Source organism: Rhinichthys klamathensis, unplaced genomic scaffold (genome assembly GCF_029890125.1).
Source record: "Rhinichthys klamathensis goyatoka isolate OS25496 unplaced genomic scaffold, OSU_Roscu_1.1 h1tg000102l_1, whole genome shotgun sequence".
Classification (NCBI taxonomy): domain Eukaryota; kingdom Metazoa; phylum Chordata; class Actinopteri; order Cypriniformes; family Leuciscidae; genus Rhinichthys; species Rhinichthys klamathensis.
Window position 1 is genome coordinate 99,508 of NW_026606641.1, and position 14,727 is coordinate 114,234.

Genomic DNA, 14,727 nt, shown 5'->3' on the forward strand with positions numbered 1-14,727 from the left:
GGGATCAAATAATTATTTCCCCCACTGTACATACAAAGAAGAACGTGTAATGGAGCTTTATTTCTATTAGCTATCTGTCAACGCTTGGTTCAGAGTACCATTGCCAGGACAGAATAGTGTGTGACATTTTATAAAACAGCTTTTTTTTTCCTGTGTAAAAAAAAAGAAAGAAGAAAAGATCAATCCAAAACTAATGGTTTAAGGGCAAATATGTTGACGATAGGCTGTTGCTTTATTAAATGATAAGCTGTTTTCCCATAAAAGCAGTTTAATTCAGCATAGTGAAGCCTCTCCTCCATTTTCCACCGTTACTTTTTTTGTTTTAAAGCGGCTCAAGGCCCTATACTTCATTTTGATTAATTAGCAGTGTTGTTTTTGATTAATTAGCACTGTTTGTTCAAGTGCTCAAGTCACTCGCACATTTCCAGTTGTACGCACACCATCCGTGGATGATGAAAATTACGTCATGGAAAGTGCGCGGACCATCGAGGAACGTGGACGGCCGAAGTATAATTTGGGCTTAAAGCTGCAGTAGGGAGTTTTGAGAAAACGTTGACTTAGCCTGAAAATTTGAACAAGCATAACTTACAGGTCCCACCCCCTTACTCTCTGCTGCGCTACAGCCCTCCCCTCCACACCTCCTCCCCACAGCGGAGCCTGCCGTGAACGTGCAGGCTAGTAAGCAGGGCCACCGATGACGGCGGATAAACAGTTACGGCACATTCACTAATAGGGACGAAACATCAACAATATGCTTTACATTGACTAAGGCCTGCCCATACTTTGACTACAAACTTGGTCCTCAAATCATTACGTATTTTGCAATACATGTAATGTAACTTTATAACGTTGCACCCTTTCTATATGTTATAAATAGCTTGTAAGATAACATAACGGTAACTAACGTAACATATATAATATAATTCAAGTAATATTCTAGCGATATGTAGGCCTAATGCTAGATAAGGTTTGCTAGTACATTTGTAACGGGGTTCAGTTGTTATGGGGAGGAGGAGGCAGGAACCGGCGAACGTTCAACAAGTTTAATAATAAATAAACAAATACAAAATGAAAGTATAAGCCAGCAACCCCTCACGGACGACTGCTGGCACACAAAACAGAACATAAAATCACAACGTAAAATCAGGCCTGTTCCTCTCTCCACTGTCGTCGCTCCTCCTTTATGCTTCCGCTCCTCCGTGAGAGATGCGAGACCGGTGCGTCTCACCGGTGTCGTTCATTATCACTCATGCCACCGGCCTCGCACCGCTCTCACGTCCCTCGGCCTCGTCCTGCTTGCCACAACATTATTTCAGCAACATGACAAGCCAGTGAATTAGCAGGTTTCAATTGTTGCTTTGCACAGTGCGTGACATTTTATCTACATGTTATGCGGCTAGAGTTTTGACACCGAGTCAATGGGCTCTGTCTAATTCTTTCTTTTTCGCTTGTTTATCGTCATCGGTCTTTTTCCTTTTACCTCTTTGTTTTATGAGCAGGTGCCACTCGAGAAATTGGCAGTTTAGGTTGTTTCTCCGCCATTAGCACAGCTGCGGCACACCGGCAATCTTGAGTTTGGTTTGAACGACGGTACGCGCTGTGCAAGAGAGGGGTGTGATCAGCGCGTACACGAGCGTGATTGACACTGCTAAGACATTCCTCCTGGCTCTGATTGGTTGTTTCTGACCGGGAGCGGTGTATTTCTGCAAATGGCAATAGGACCACTGGGAGGAGCCAGAGGAGCTTGATTTTTTCACAGATTATCTATCTCATATTCTACTGTCAGGACATAATGACAGTTTTAACAAATATGTAAAAAATATTTTTTTACAAAAGTTACCTACAGCAACTTTAATGCCTATGCCCTACTCACCCCGAACCTAGTGGGGTGGTGGCTGGGTGCGCCAGGACCGGAATTACATTTACATTTAGTCATTTAGCAGACACTTTTATCCAAAGCGACTTACAACTGAGGACTAAACCAAGCGTGTCATTGTGAAGAGGCAAAAACAACGCAAGAAGTGCTCAAAATACAAAGTTCAGACATAGCTCGGAGTAGCATAAGCCAGGCATGCGAGGATTTAGAGGAAAGGTTTTTTTTTTTTTTTTTTTTTTTTATGTTAAATTAGTTACTACTAATGTAAAACACTGATGCTTACATGTCCATTTGTATTTGTGACCCTTTGAAATTGACCTCGCAGCCTAGGCATTAGTGTTGTGGCACAGAGTTGGTACAGCGCTCTCAGAGAAAAAACGTTTTAAGAGACTCAGGAGGAACTGAGCCAGCATAACTCATGTGTGGTCCAAGTTACTGTGCAGGCAGGTATCTGGTCACTGTCAAAAAAAAAAACCCTGAGCATGCTGACATCAGGGGCAACTACATTATTATTAACATTAGCAACCACTAATAATAATATTTCCATGATATTTTTTTTTACTGTCATACACACACATGTGCTTTGTATGTATTGACAGTACATGAACAACATTTTCATATTTTATAAACTACATTATCATCATTTAGCACATCTACGTACGAGCAAGTATTTGCGCAAACAAATATTTCACAGCAAATACTGGTCTAGACATTCTTAGACTGTAATAATCATATTACAGTGTAAACATTCATACTGTATTACTTTTATATCGCACTATATATCATTTATATTATGTTTATATTATACACCATAAAACGTACATCTAATATGGCATTTATATGTAATAAAAAAGATCTGCCTATATATTTCATATTTCATCATGTTTCACACAAATTCATACATTTCATTCTGGCCATCTAGTTTGGGAAAAGCCCAGTTAGTAAAATGTGTACGCTTATGTATAAATAACATGTTAACTAATGCAAGAAAGAATAAATGACTTGCCTGTCAGAAATGATATCCTCCATTGAATCTAGCTTGTGTCGGATAGCACTCTTCTTCTAAGGTAAATTTTGGCTAATAACACACAGTGTGTCCTTTTCCAAAAACGATGAAAAGTACATAAATCTGATGAAGCGTAATGTTTTTTTTTTTATTGAGGTGATGGAGTGCGTTTGCATGGCTCAAGCCAGGTGATCACCATATGCATAGCCAGAGCTACGAGTATACATATAATGAGCTGAGGCAAGTATATTCTGAGTTTTGGTTCATGTAACACGCATAAAGCACATCCTGTTTGTTTTCTTTATTTTATAAAAGCACAATGTTTTGCTATTTTGAGTTTACACAAATAAAAATCAGGACTTGAACCTTCATCCCTAATCCCCTGTCATGTTTCACACAAAACAAAACCCTAGAGCAGATGCTAATGGCTAGTATGGTAACGCCACTTAACACGATTGAGTTCAAACAGCGTTTTGTTTTTTATGAGCGTGAATGATTTGCAACCGCAGATGCACCGGAGCTGCAGTCGGTGTGAGCCGCTTGACTTAAATGTACTCTCTGTACTCAGCACTCAGTTACTAATCATTTTAAGTCCTCGTTGGTTGTTTAAAATATCTGATGGATGAACTCACGCCTTGATTGGACTCGTTTATTCAATAACACGCTGTCAACTGTGATAAAACTTCCTAATGTTATGGACATCGCCATTTTTGAAACTGTCGCTGCATGCGATTTTGAGTCCTGAAAATGTGAAAACTGACATACTAGCTATTAGCATCTGCTCTAGAGTTTTGTTTTGTGTAAAACATGACAGGGAACTAGGTTGACGCTTCATTCATAAACAGTTGACGCTTCATTCCAGCCCTACCAAAAATAGACCCCTTAAATTGATTCAGTCAATATGTAACAATTCCTGTAATACCTAGGTAATTTACTCACACCACATCTAATGGTTTCCTCACGTGTTGTTGATAGCAAGACAACAGTAAAATTATGAAAGCACCACAGCATAACAGAGTGTTGGCTCACACAAGCTCTTCCTTATTTTTTCTCTAAATGTAAATTGATTGAACGGCTATTCCATAAAATATGTCAGATTCTTGGACAACAGCAACAGAAAAGATACTTGAAAATTAACTAATATCAGTTATGAGCTATAGTCGTAAAGGGGTTATGACATGGATTTTTGTATTATTTTTATATATTCCTTAAGTTTAAATAAATGTGGGAAATATGTCAAAGTGATCTGAAACTCACCCCCAGGAAACATGATTAAAGCGTTTTGCAGGAGCACATTGGATTTCTGCTTTAGTTGTTGGTTCTCCACAGGTGAAATGTCTTCCTGTTGGCTGAGGTGATAGTAGGAAAGAGCCACAGAAAAGGAAAAGTTTGGCAGCTGGGACAGATTTCGATGGACCTGAAACAGCAGAAGTACAGAGAAAGTCAATGTAAAAAGTACCATAGTGTGAAGAGTGTATTATTTAGGAACTGAGGACAACTATTCACCAAAAAGGAATTTTTGAGGGTGTGACAAAGATATTTCAGTAACTGGTCAGAGATTAAAACCTACAAATAAGTACAGTGGATTTAAAGTTATACACACCTATGGAAGTAAAATAATGGCAAATGTTTTTGAAACAAAAGCCTGTTGAATTCCACTACTTGAAAAAAAAATGCATTGCATTAACCATGCTTGCATTTTAATGCATTGTATTTTTAGGACTTGCATTTTATATTGGCTGAAATTCAACATGGTTGAATATTTAAGCTGTGAATATTTCAATTCAAAGCATTTCAAACACATTTTCATTATTAAAAATTCAATAATCCATATTCACCTTTCATTTCACTTCCAAAATATTCAAACTGTTTAAAAACACAACCTATAATATTCAACAGGCAATTTTCGGTCCATTTAATTTCGCTTTACAAATTCGCTTCCACAAACTCAGTGTTTCAAATTCGACAGTAAATTCAACATTGACATCCAGGAACTGCCGGAAAAGCAGTAGATTACAGAGCATAATCTCCATCTGCTGTTAGTCGACCTCACCAGCAGGAGGTGCAAGCGCGTGTTGTTTACGAAGACCAGAGAAACAATTAGAGCAAGCCATTCATTCATAAAAACTGATTTACAGAAATGTAAGTGTATTTGTGATTATTATGAGGGCTGTTTTTATATTTTTATGCTCTCCTGGCTGGTCTTCCAGCTTTCTCTGTCAAACCTCTGCAACTGATCCAGAATGCTGCAGCCAGAGAGGTCTTTAACGAGCCGAAGAGAGCACACGTCACTCCTCTCCTCACAAAATTGCACTGGTTGCCAGTTGCCACTCGCATCAAATTCAAGTCACTGACGTTTTCCTACAGAACAACCACTGGCTCTGCCATCCAGAAACTTGTGCTCTGCAAGCGAACGTCGTCTTGTGGTACCATCTCAAAGAGGCACAAAATCTCTTTCTCGGACCTTTACCATGACTGTTCCCTGCTGGTGGAATGATCTGCCTAACTCAACCAGAGCTTCTGAGTCCGTAGCAACTTTCAAGAAACGTCTGAAGACGCATCTTTTTCAGCAGCACTTGATAATACGAACACATTCTCTTCTATTCAATTTTTTATAAAAAAAAATAATAATTATTTACTTGTTTACAGAATAAAATAAAAAGACAAGCTTCAAAACCCCCACCCACCCCAATCAATCCCCCATGCATTCACACCACAATCACAACCACAATCATCCACACATTCATAGTGTTGTGACAGGAAAGCAAACTATAAATAGAAAGGAAGCACAAAGCAAACAATAAATCAAATAAATTATAAATTAGAATAAATCAATAATACTGATCAAAAAATCAATAAACAAAATACAATACAATTAGCAAAACATTTATGACATAACACATGGCACACCTTTAAGAAAGTACACCTAATATTTATATCTCTAAAGCAGACATTCCATTTCTTTACATGCTCAGTTATTCTGTTATTTGTTGCTATAATTGTTTCCAGCATATATATACTGATGATAAACTCTATTCTTAAATTTTTTATACATAAATTTGATATAGTTTTAGCTTTAAAAATAAACATTTTACCCATCAAGATAATCATATTCAAAAAAATGTGTGCATTTACCCTCAAAGACATACACAATATTCTGAGGTGTGATTCGTAAAATAATATCCATAGACCTTAAACCATAACTGTATACTGACCCAAAACTTAGCCACATATGGACAAAAATAAAACAACTGCATCAAGTCCTCCTCCTCATCCCCACAGAACCTGCAACAGGGATCCTTTTCTATCTGCCATTTGAATAAAGATTTTTTTGTTGCAATAATTTTATAAAAGATTTTAAGTTGAAATATTCTGGAATATGAATCAATTGTAGTTCTATAAATTGTTCTAAAGTAATCCTTACATAAAATTGGATCATTAAATTCATCTTCCCAAAACTGGTAGGTTCTGTGTGGAAAAAGTGAAGTGCCTGTGATATTTAAATTCCAAATATATATTATTTTATTTATCTTTACACCAGACAACCATTTTAGGCATCGTATTGGTGGGAGACAAACCATTCATTTATTCTTCTTACCATTTTGCAATTTTATTTTCCAAGTTTTAGGAATTGCAGAAATCAGCTGGTTGAATCAAAAAGAATTCTCAAATTTTCACAAGAAATAAAATCTCCAGATAAGTCTAAAAGGTCATTGACAAAAATTAACCCATTTTTGACACATTCCTCCCACAACAATGGCTTGTCTCCAACCGTAATGTTTGAATTCATCCATAGCAACTGTGTCTGAATATCTTGAATTGTATCTGGAGGGTGGTACTGGAAATTCAACCAAGCTTTCAGTGCATCCTTGAAGAATGGTGATAACTCTTTTAAACTGTTTTGAAATAGTTTATCAATATGTATTGTTTTTAATTGGTAAAAAGGAAATATATTGTTCGAGAAGAAGGAAAAGGCTGAATATAATCTCTGGCTCGTGATCCATTGTTTGTTGTGATAAATTTTAGCAACCCAGGAGGCTTTCAAGGAACAGTCCATCATTTGAAGATTTTTTTTTAAATCCAGTTCACCGTTATCATAAGAATTATACAGGTTCTGCCTTTTCATTTTATCTGGTTTATTTTTCCATATAAATTTTAAATTTTTGTTCAAAATGTTTAAAGAACTTTATGCTAGGTGAAGGAAGAAGCATTAGTAAGTGGGCAAATTGTGGAATTACTAATGTATTAATCAGAGTTACTTTTCCTTGAGTTGTCAGAGAGTTCCCCCTCCAAGGTTGAAAAATTCTATCTGCCTTTTCCATACTTCTCTCATAATTGTATTTAACAATTTCTTTGAAATTATCAGGTAAATGAATCCCTAATATATTAACTTCTCCATTAATCCATTTAACAGGAGCAGAACTGTTTAAAATAAAATTGGTGTCTTTTAATGTCCCAATCCTCAAAATGTTACATTTCGCAAAATTGGGTTTCAATCCAGATATTTTAGAAAAAGTATTTAATTCCTTTATTAGTCCTTCCAAAGTGGATTGTGTTGATTTTATGAAAAAGGTTGCATCATCAGCATACATTGTCAGCTTAATCTCTTGACCGTTTGGAAATAGACCTGGTATATCTGGATTGTTCCTAATTATAAAAAAAAAAAAAAAAAAAAGGTTTTCCGGTTCCGCTAGCGAGAGGATGGCAGCTTGATTTGTTAGCTCCCGACGGTGTCTTAAAAATATACCCCTAAGTTACTCTTTTTGCTAATACCTGGGAATTTTTGTCAAGATGGAAAGGGGGGTTTCTACCAGAAGTAGGAAAACCGCAAATTTGGTTGAGGACGACACCACTTCGAGCCATGGTGACCGAGGCTACTCCCCGGAGCTAAGCCCTCAGGGCGGCGACACACCTGAGCCCAGCCTGCAACGTATCCTGGACGAACTAAGTGAATTTAGAAAAGATAATAACGTGCAGTTGGCGGACATTAAACAAGAAATACAAGGCGTGAACAACAGACTAGATGAAGCGGAGGGAAGAATAGAGGAAACGGAGACGGTGCTACAAGCGGCATCGATGCTAATTAAGAGGCTAACCCAACGCCAAGCTAAGCTGGAAGCTAAGCTGATAGACCAGGAGGGTCGTGCACGTAGGGAGAATCTTCGGATTTACGGGATACCCGAAAATAAGGAAGGGGCCGATATGGTTCCTTTTCTGGATAATTTGTTTAAAAAAGCGCTAGACCTTTCTGACGACCGGGATCTGGGAATTGAACGAGCACATCGAGCACTGACTCAAAAGCTGGACAGTGCGCAGGGGAAGCCCCGCTCTATCGTGGTAAAGTTTGGGAGCTACCGTACAAAAGAGGAGGTTATCTGGAAAGCATGGCAGAAAAAAGAAGTATTCTGTGATGAAATGCGTTTCTTTGTTGACCATGACTTTCCAGTTGAAGTGCTTAAAAAACGCAACGAGTACGTGGGTGCCAAAAAAATACTGAAAAATGAAAAATTTCAGACCCCATATCCAGCGAAGATGCGGGTGTTTTATGATGATGGCACCCGTCTCTACCAGGACGCAGCAGAAGCGACGAGAGATATGGCAGCTCGCGGGTTCCCTGTCGCCGTCGTACCGTCCACAGCAGTCACGGATCATGAGGAGATTCAACTCTTGTCTTCGTGGCAGACGGTGAGAAGACGACGACATGTGCGGAGCGGCAACCAAGAGCTCGGTGCAACAGGGGACAATACACACACTCAAAAAAATGCTGGGTTGTTTCTGTAAACAAATTGTTGGGTTGATTGTGCTGGGTTGTTTGGGGCACTGTAAACACATTATTGGTTTGCTCATGCTGGGTCAAATGAGTTGTAAGTGGGTAATTCACAAATAAACAGCTGGTTGGGTTATTTTGACCCAGCAACTGGTTTATTCTTTGCGGAACTTTCTGGATTCTTCACTTCTGACTCGAGGAGGACGTCACTCGGAGCGGGCAGTGTTTTATGTTAAGTTAATATGAATACTTAACAAGCTGTGGTAACAGCAAGCTAATTTCACTGTTCAGCATACAGTCTTTGATATGGAAGTGAGAGGAGTAATGTATTTATTCTGTAAAACATTAAATAGTAACAGCTAGCCGGTTAGATTTTTTTACAAAATGCAGCATCGTCAAATCCTTAGTTGTAAACCAGCTATATCAGCAGCCTTTATGAAATATGCAGTTTAAATGGTAAATTCGTCACGTAGCCTAATTATCGTATTCATTGTGGACGTTGCGTATTTAAAAGTGAGGAAAGTGTTTTGAATGAAACCGTACGAGCGCCGTATGTTTTAGTCCCTCACAGGGCTCGCACGTAAAAACTGCGGGAAATTAGTCTCGTGTCGTGAGTTGTGTGTGGAAAGTCTGCAGGCATATTTAAGAAATACTCGACAGAAGAAGCGACTTGGGTAAGTTCCAGCACAGTCTGTGTGTGTCTTCTGTAATGTCTCTGTCGGAACCAGGATCATTTTTGCAAAAAAAATGCTTTTAAGAGCTTGATAGTTTTTTTGTTTTTTTTTTGTTGGTAAATGTATGATGTGCAATCTTTACAAACAGCGACTGAGCAAAGGAGAAATAAATCGATATCATATTAAGTTAAGCATTTTCCCGCCCTGAAAACCCATTTAAATTTGTTAAGACTAAGACTAATTTAGTATTAAGACAGTGGTCATGGGCCAAATGTGCGCGAAGAATTTTTGAGGCCAAATAATCTTTTTTGCTATATTCACAACAGCGCCATCTTAAACACCAGGGCAGAAAAGTCAGAAATGTTACTTTAGAAATATGGATTGTTATATACAGCATACTATTTAAATGTTAATGCAACTTTATGTATTATGGTCAAATTGTTTAGCTGCTAAAGGGGAGACAGCTTTGAAGGCCCTGCTAACTCTGCTTCCCCCATCCATCAGGAGAGGAGAGGTCTTCAGACCCACCACAGAAGAGGCCCAGAGGTCCTTTATTGACATGCAACCTTGTAAGTTTTGCTTTAGTATATGGAATGATGGCGCCAGTGTGTGTGGCTAGCCGTCTGCTGCTCCCGGTTGTATGGATGTTTGTCTTGTTTTTATTTACTTTTTTAAATATTACAAACTCTCTATTAGTGTACGAACGCCAAACACTTTTTAGCATTAGATCGGCTTTGGATAATACGCCGATCTATATTGTGAACGGGGGTGGAACAAACAATTCACCCCCTCCACCGTTCCTCTGTGGATTACCTGCCTATCTCTGCCGAACTCCATGCTGTCTCAAGAGGAAGAAGCGGTTCAGACGCCGTGGCAAACGAGGTGGTCTGTTAGTAAAAATAAAATCTTTGATGACACTGTTCCCGAATGCCGATCCTCGCTGGATTTTTGGAGATCTTGGCGTGGATTGCCGTCGGTACGCGCTTCGACGGTCTGGGGATCCCGTGTACAGGTGGTTGGTACCTGCGACTGGTGTGGATGTGGATAAAGAGCCTCCGGTCAGAATTGATCAGGCATCCCGTTTTAAAAGAGGTGTGGACGCAACTCTCCATCGGTCTTTGGCCCGTGAATCGCAGTCATTGAAAGACTCAACTCCAGTGAGGCTAGCCTTGGTGAATGCTAGATCACTAGCTAACAAATCCTTCATTTTGAATGATTTTTTTACATCCAAGGACTTGGACATGTTGTGTTTCACTGAGACCTGGATCGGTGCTGGTGAGTCAAGTGTTTTTTCTGAAGTTTTACCTCTGAACTGTACCTATTTTAACTCTCCACGGCTCACGGGAAGAGGAGGCGGAGTAGCAACTGTTTTTAAAAAGCATTTAAACTGTAGGCGTCTGCCATCTTCCTCCTACTCCAGTTTTGAACTGAGTGTTTTTGAATTAAGTCTGAGTTATCCTGTGTTATGCACTGTTGTTTATCGTCCACCCAAATATAACAAGGACTTTATTGATGATTTTTCTGATTTTTTAGCCGGAATCATGACTAAATATGACCGGGTTTTAATTGTGGGGGATTTTAATATTCATGTGTGCTGTCCCGCCAGGCCTTTGGCAAAAGCTTTTTTAAATCTTGCGGAGTCCTTTAACTTAACCCAGTTTGTCGTTAGTCCCACACATACATGTGGTCACACGCTGGATTTGGTTTTGACATATGGCTTGCCTATTAGTAACATTGAAGTCTGTGATGCCACGTTTTCTGATCATTTGCCTGTTTTATTTGAGATATGTATTTCTCGTGATTCCAAAGTGACTGTTCCACAACGTCGCTGTCGGGCGATTAACCCTTCAACTGCTCAATTATTTTCTGAAGCTTTTAATGCAAATTAAGTTGATTATTCAATGCCCGTATGTGGGCTTAATACCGAAGAACTAACTACATCGTACTTTTTAACTTGCCAAAATATTTTGAATACAGTTGCCCCTTTCAGGACGATTCGTGAAAAAATTAGAGTTCAACCGTGGCTGAATGTTACAACCCGGGCTATAAGGCTGGAGTGCAGAAGGGCGGAACGCCGCTGGAAGGATAAATTACAGATCTCATTTGATATTTTACTGTACAATTGGTCTAAATATCAGAAAACTGTTAGATTAGAGAAATCAAAGTATCTCTCTAATGTTATCTGTAACAATTCCCATAAGCCAGCTGTGCTGTTCAGTACTATTAATGCTATTCTGAACACTCCCCAAGGTACTTGTTTAGAGCCTTCTGCCGAGTTGTGTGAACATTTTATACACTTTTTTATTGATAAGATTGAGGCTATCAGATCTAATATATCCCCCCCCCCCCCCCTTTGACTTTTTTATCCGTTTCCTCTGAGCGCACTGCTGTTTTTGATCAGTTTGTGCCGGTGTCTCTTGTCTCTCTGAGGGAGTTTTTTGTTGAAACAAAATTATCCTCATGTTGCATGGATATTGTTCCTCCACGTCTTCTAAAAGACTCACTTGATGCTATTGGTCCTTCTGTACTTGCGATTATTAATAGCAGCCTGGCCTCGGGAGTTGTACCTAAGTCTTTTAAACATGCATCAGTGGAACCAGTAATCAAGAAAGCTAACCTGGATCCCACAGTCTTTGCTAATTTTAGACCTATCTCGAAACTTTCGTTTCTGTCTAAATTACTGGAGAAGGTTGTATTTGGACAATTGAATGCATTCCTAGATCTACATGGTATCCATGAAGTGTTTCAGTCTGGCTTTAAGTCCCTGCGAAGTACAGAAACTGCACTGTTGAAGGTTTCAAACGATTTGTTACTTACTACTGACTCGGGGAACTGTGCGATTCTAATTTTACTGGATCTGTCCGCTGCATTTGATACAATAGACCATAAGATCTTGGTTACACGCTTAGAAAAATGTGTTGGTATTGAGGGTACTGCGTTGACATGGTTTAAATCATATTTGTCTGAAAGAACTATCTCAGTTCGCCTTGGAGAATTTGCCTCCTCAACGGCTTCTTTTACGTGTGGGGTCCCCCAGGGCTCCATTTTGGGGCCTATTTTGTTCGCCTTGTATTTGCTCCCTCTGGGACATATTTTCAGGAAGTTTGGTATCTCTTTTCATTGTTATGCAGATGACACGCAAATCTATCTGCCTTTGAAAAGGAGAGACACTCATACGTTAGGGCCTCTATTACAGTGTCTTGAGGAAATTAAGGCCTGGATGGCACTGAATTTCCTAAGTTTTAATGAAAGTAAAACAGAAGTCATGTTGTTCACGCCGGGTGGCACTTATGAATCCTTACAGGTGGATCTTGGGGAATTGAATCCACTAGTGAAAGCATATGTTAAGAATTTGGGTGTGATTATGGACTGTGATTTTAAATTGGATAAACAGATTAACTTAGTAGTTAAGTCTAGTTTTTTCCAATTGAGACAACTCACCAAGGTTAAATCTTTCCTGTCTTTTATAGACTGCTTCATATTTTTATCTCATCGCGTCTGGACTATTGTAACGGTCTCTATGTAGGCATTAGTCAGGCCTCTCTCTCCAGATTGCAGAGGGTCCAGAATGCAGCAGCACGCCTGTTGACGGGTACGCGAAAGCGGGAACACCTTACCCCTATTCTCTCCTCTCTTCACTGGTTGCCTGTCCATTTTAGGATTAATTTTAAGATTTTGATGTTTGTTTTCAAATCTCTTAATGGTCTTGCACCGAAGTATCTGTCTGAACTGATCAAGCAGTATGCGCCGCCAAGAGCGCTTAGGTCTGCTGACCATTTGCTTTTAGTTGTCCCTCGGGTTAAGCTGAAGAGCAGGGGCGAAAGAGCATTTGCAGTAGCTGGACCAAAGCTTTGGAACAATTTGCCCTTGTATATCAGACAGGCTCAGACACTTGCTGCTTTTAAATCTAGTCTTAAAACTTATTATTACAGTTTGGCATTTGACGCTATGTGAGAGTTGTTTTATTGCTTTTGTTTTATTGTTTTTATTTTTTGTGTCATTGATTGTTTGTAGCAGTGATATAGGATATAAATGTACAGCACTTTGTCAAGCACTTGCTGTTTTTAAAAGTGCTCTATAAATAAACTTTGACTTGACTAGTGTTTCTACTTTAATAAGGGTAGACGTTTGCACTGTTTGATATGCTTGATAATGAAAGTAATTTAGGGTTAGAATATTTAAAGCTGCAATCCTCTCTGCTGCCATCTCTGTTTGAAACATAAAATTGCTTCTTTTTTTTTCTTTTTATAGATTTTTGTTAATTTTTAAAACTGCAGTCCATAACTTTTTTGTGTTAAAATTTACAAAAAATATTAAATGTATATTATGAGCGAGTACATCATGAATCCATTTTCCAAATTGTGTTTTTGTCTTATCCTGAATCACTGCACACACCTATAATAAGTGTTTATATTCAGACTACAAGACTGGCAGAGGAGCACAGTACCTGCGTGACTCGTCATGTTTTGAGAAGAAAATTATACCCGTTTACTTAAATCTTAATAATGATCGTCAATATTTAAAAAAAATTTACTTACATGATACCCTACCATGCATGTCTTCTTTCATTTTATTGTGTAACATTATCTAAGCGAGGCGATCATCAGCGCTGCCAGTCAGGAGATTAACGAGCAGCTTTGTGGATTTGTGAGTTTTAATGTTAAAGTAGACACTATCAACATTACACTAATATTTACTGAATGTAAAAAGACATTTTCTTTGTTTTTCAAATTTGGTCATATTTTGGTAAATGAAATATTTGGTAAATGAATACTTCCACAAAAAAAGTTTAGCATGTCAGTTACATTGCAACACTAAGTGATTGTGTGTAATCAACAGGTGGGGACCAACATGGTTGAATATTTACAAAATGAGATGACTGGAGCATTGCTGCACATTCTGTGCCCCAGGGATGAGAGAAGGGGGACATGTCAAATCGTTCCCATTGTTCCAGGCCACGCCATCGAGACCGAGTCTTTGCTGGAGGCTGTTGATCTTTGTTTCAAAGATAGTTTCTTGTTTCTTTGTTATTTTGTTTTTCATGTTAAATACTTACTTAATGAACCGTTATGTTTGTATTACCTTAGAATGAGTATACATTGTATAATTGTAATAATTGTATACAAAAAAGTATTAAAGAAATGTATTAAAAATGTAAAAAAAGAACAATTAAATGAGATTGAACTCAAATATACAGTGGCCTCTCTGGTTTATTGTATTACAGAGACAATAATTATTTTACATTCGTAATATAACAAATATTTGTAACTAATTTTAATAAGGCAATGAGACCGGAAATAACCCAGCACATGAGTAAGATTTAACCCAGCAAGAGGGTTAATTTCACCCACTGGTTTGGTTAAATGAACGGCCCAGCAATATGGGTTAAATGGTAAAACCCAGC

General features: G+C 38.5%; 1 protein-coding gene across 1 annotated transcript in view; it reads right to left on the reverse strand.

The window, feature by feature from the left end:
* Positions 1-14,727, reverse strand: part of tcf25 (transcription factor 25 (basic helix-loop-helix)) — a 283,115-nt gene that overhangs the window by 54,231 nt on the left and 214,157 nt on the right. Inside the window, exon 12 of the mRNA XM_056253099.1 lies at positions 4,140-4,299. Coding sequence (XP_056109074.1) covers positions 4,140-4,299 — 160 coding nt within the window. The remainder of the gene's footprint in view (positions 1-4,139; positions 4,300-14,727) is intronic.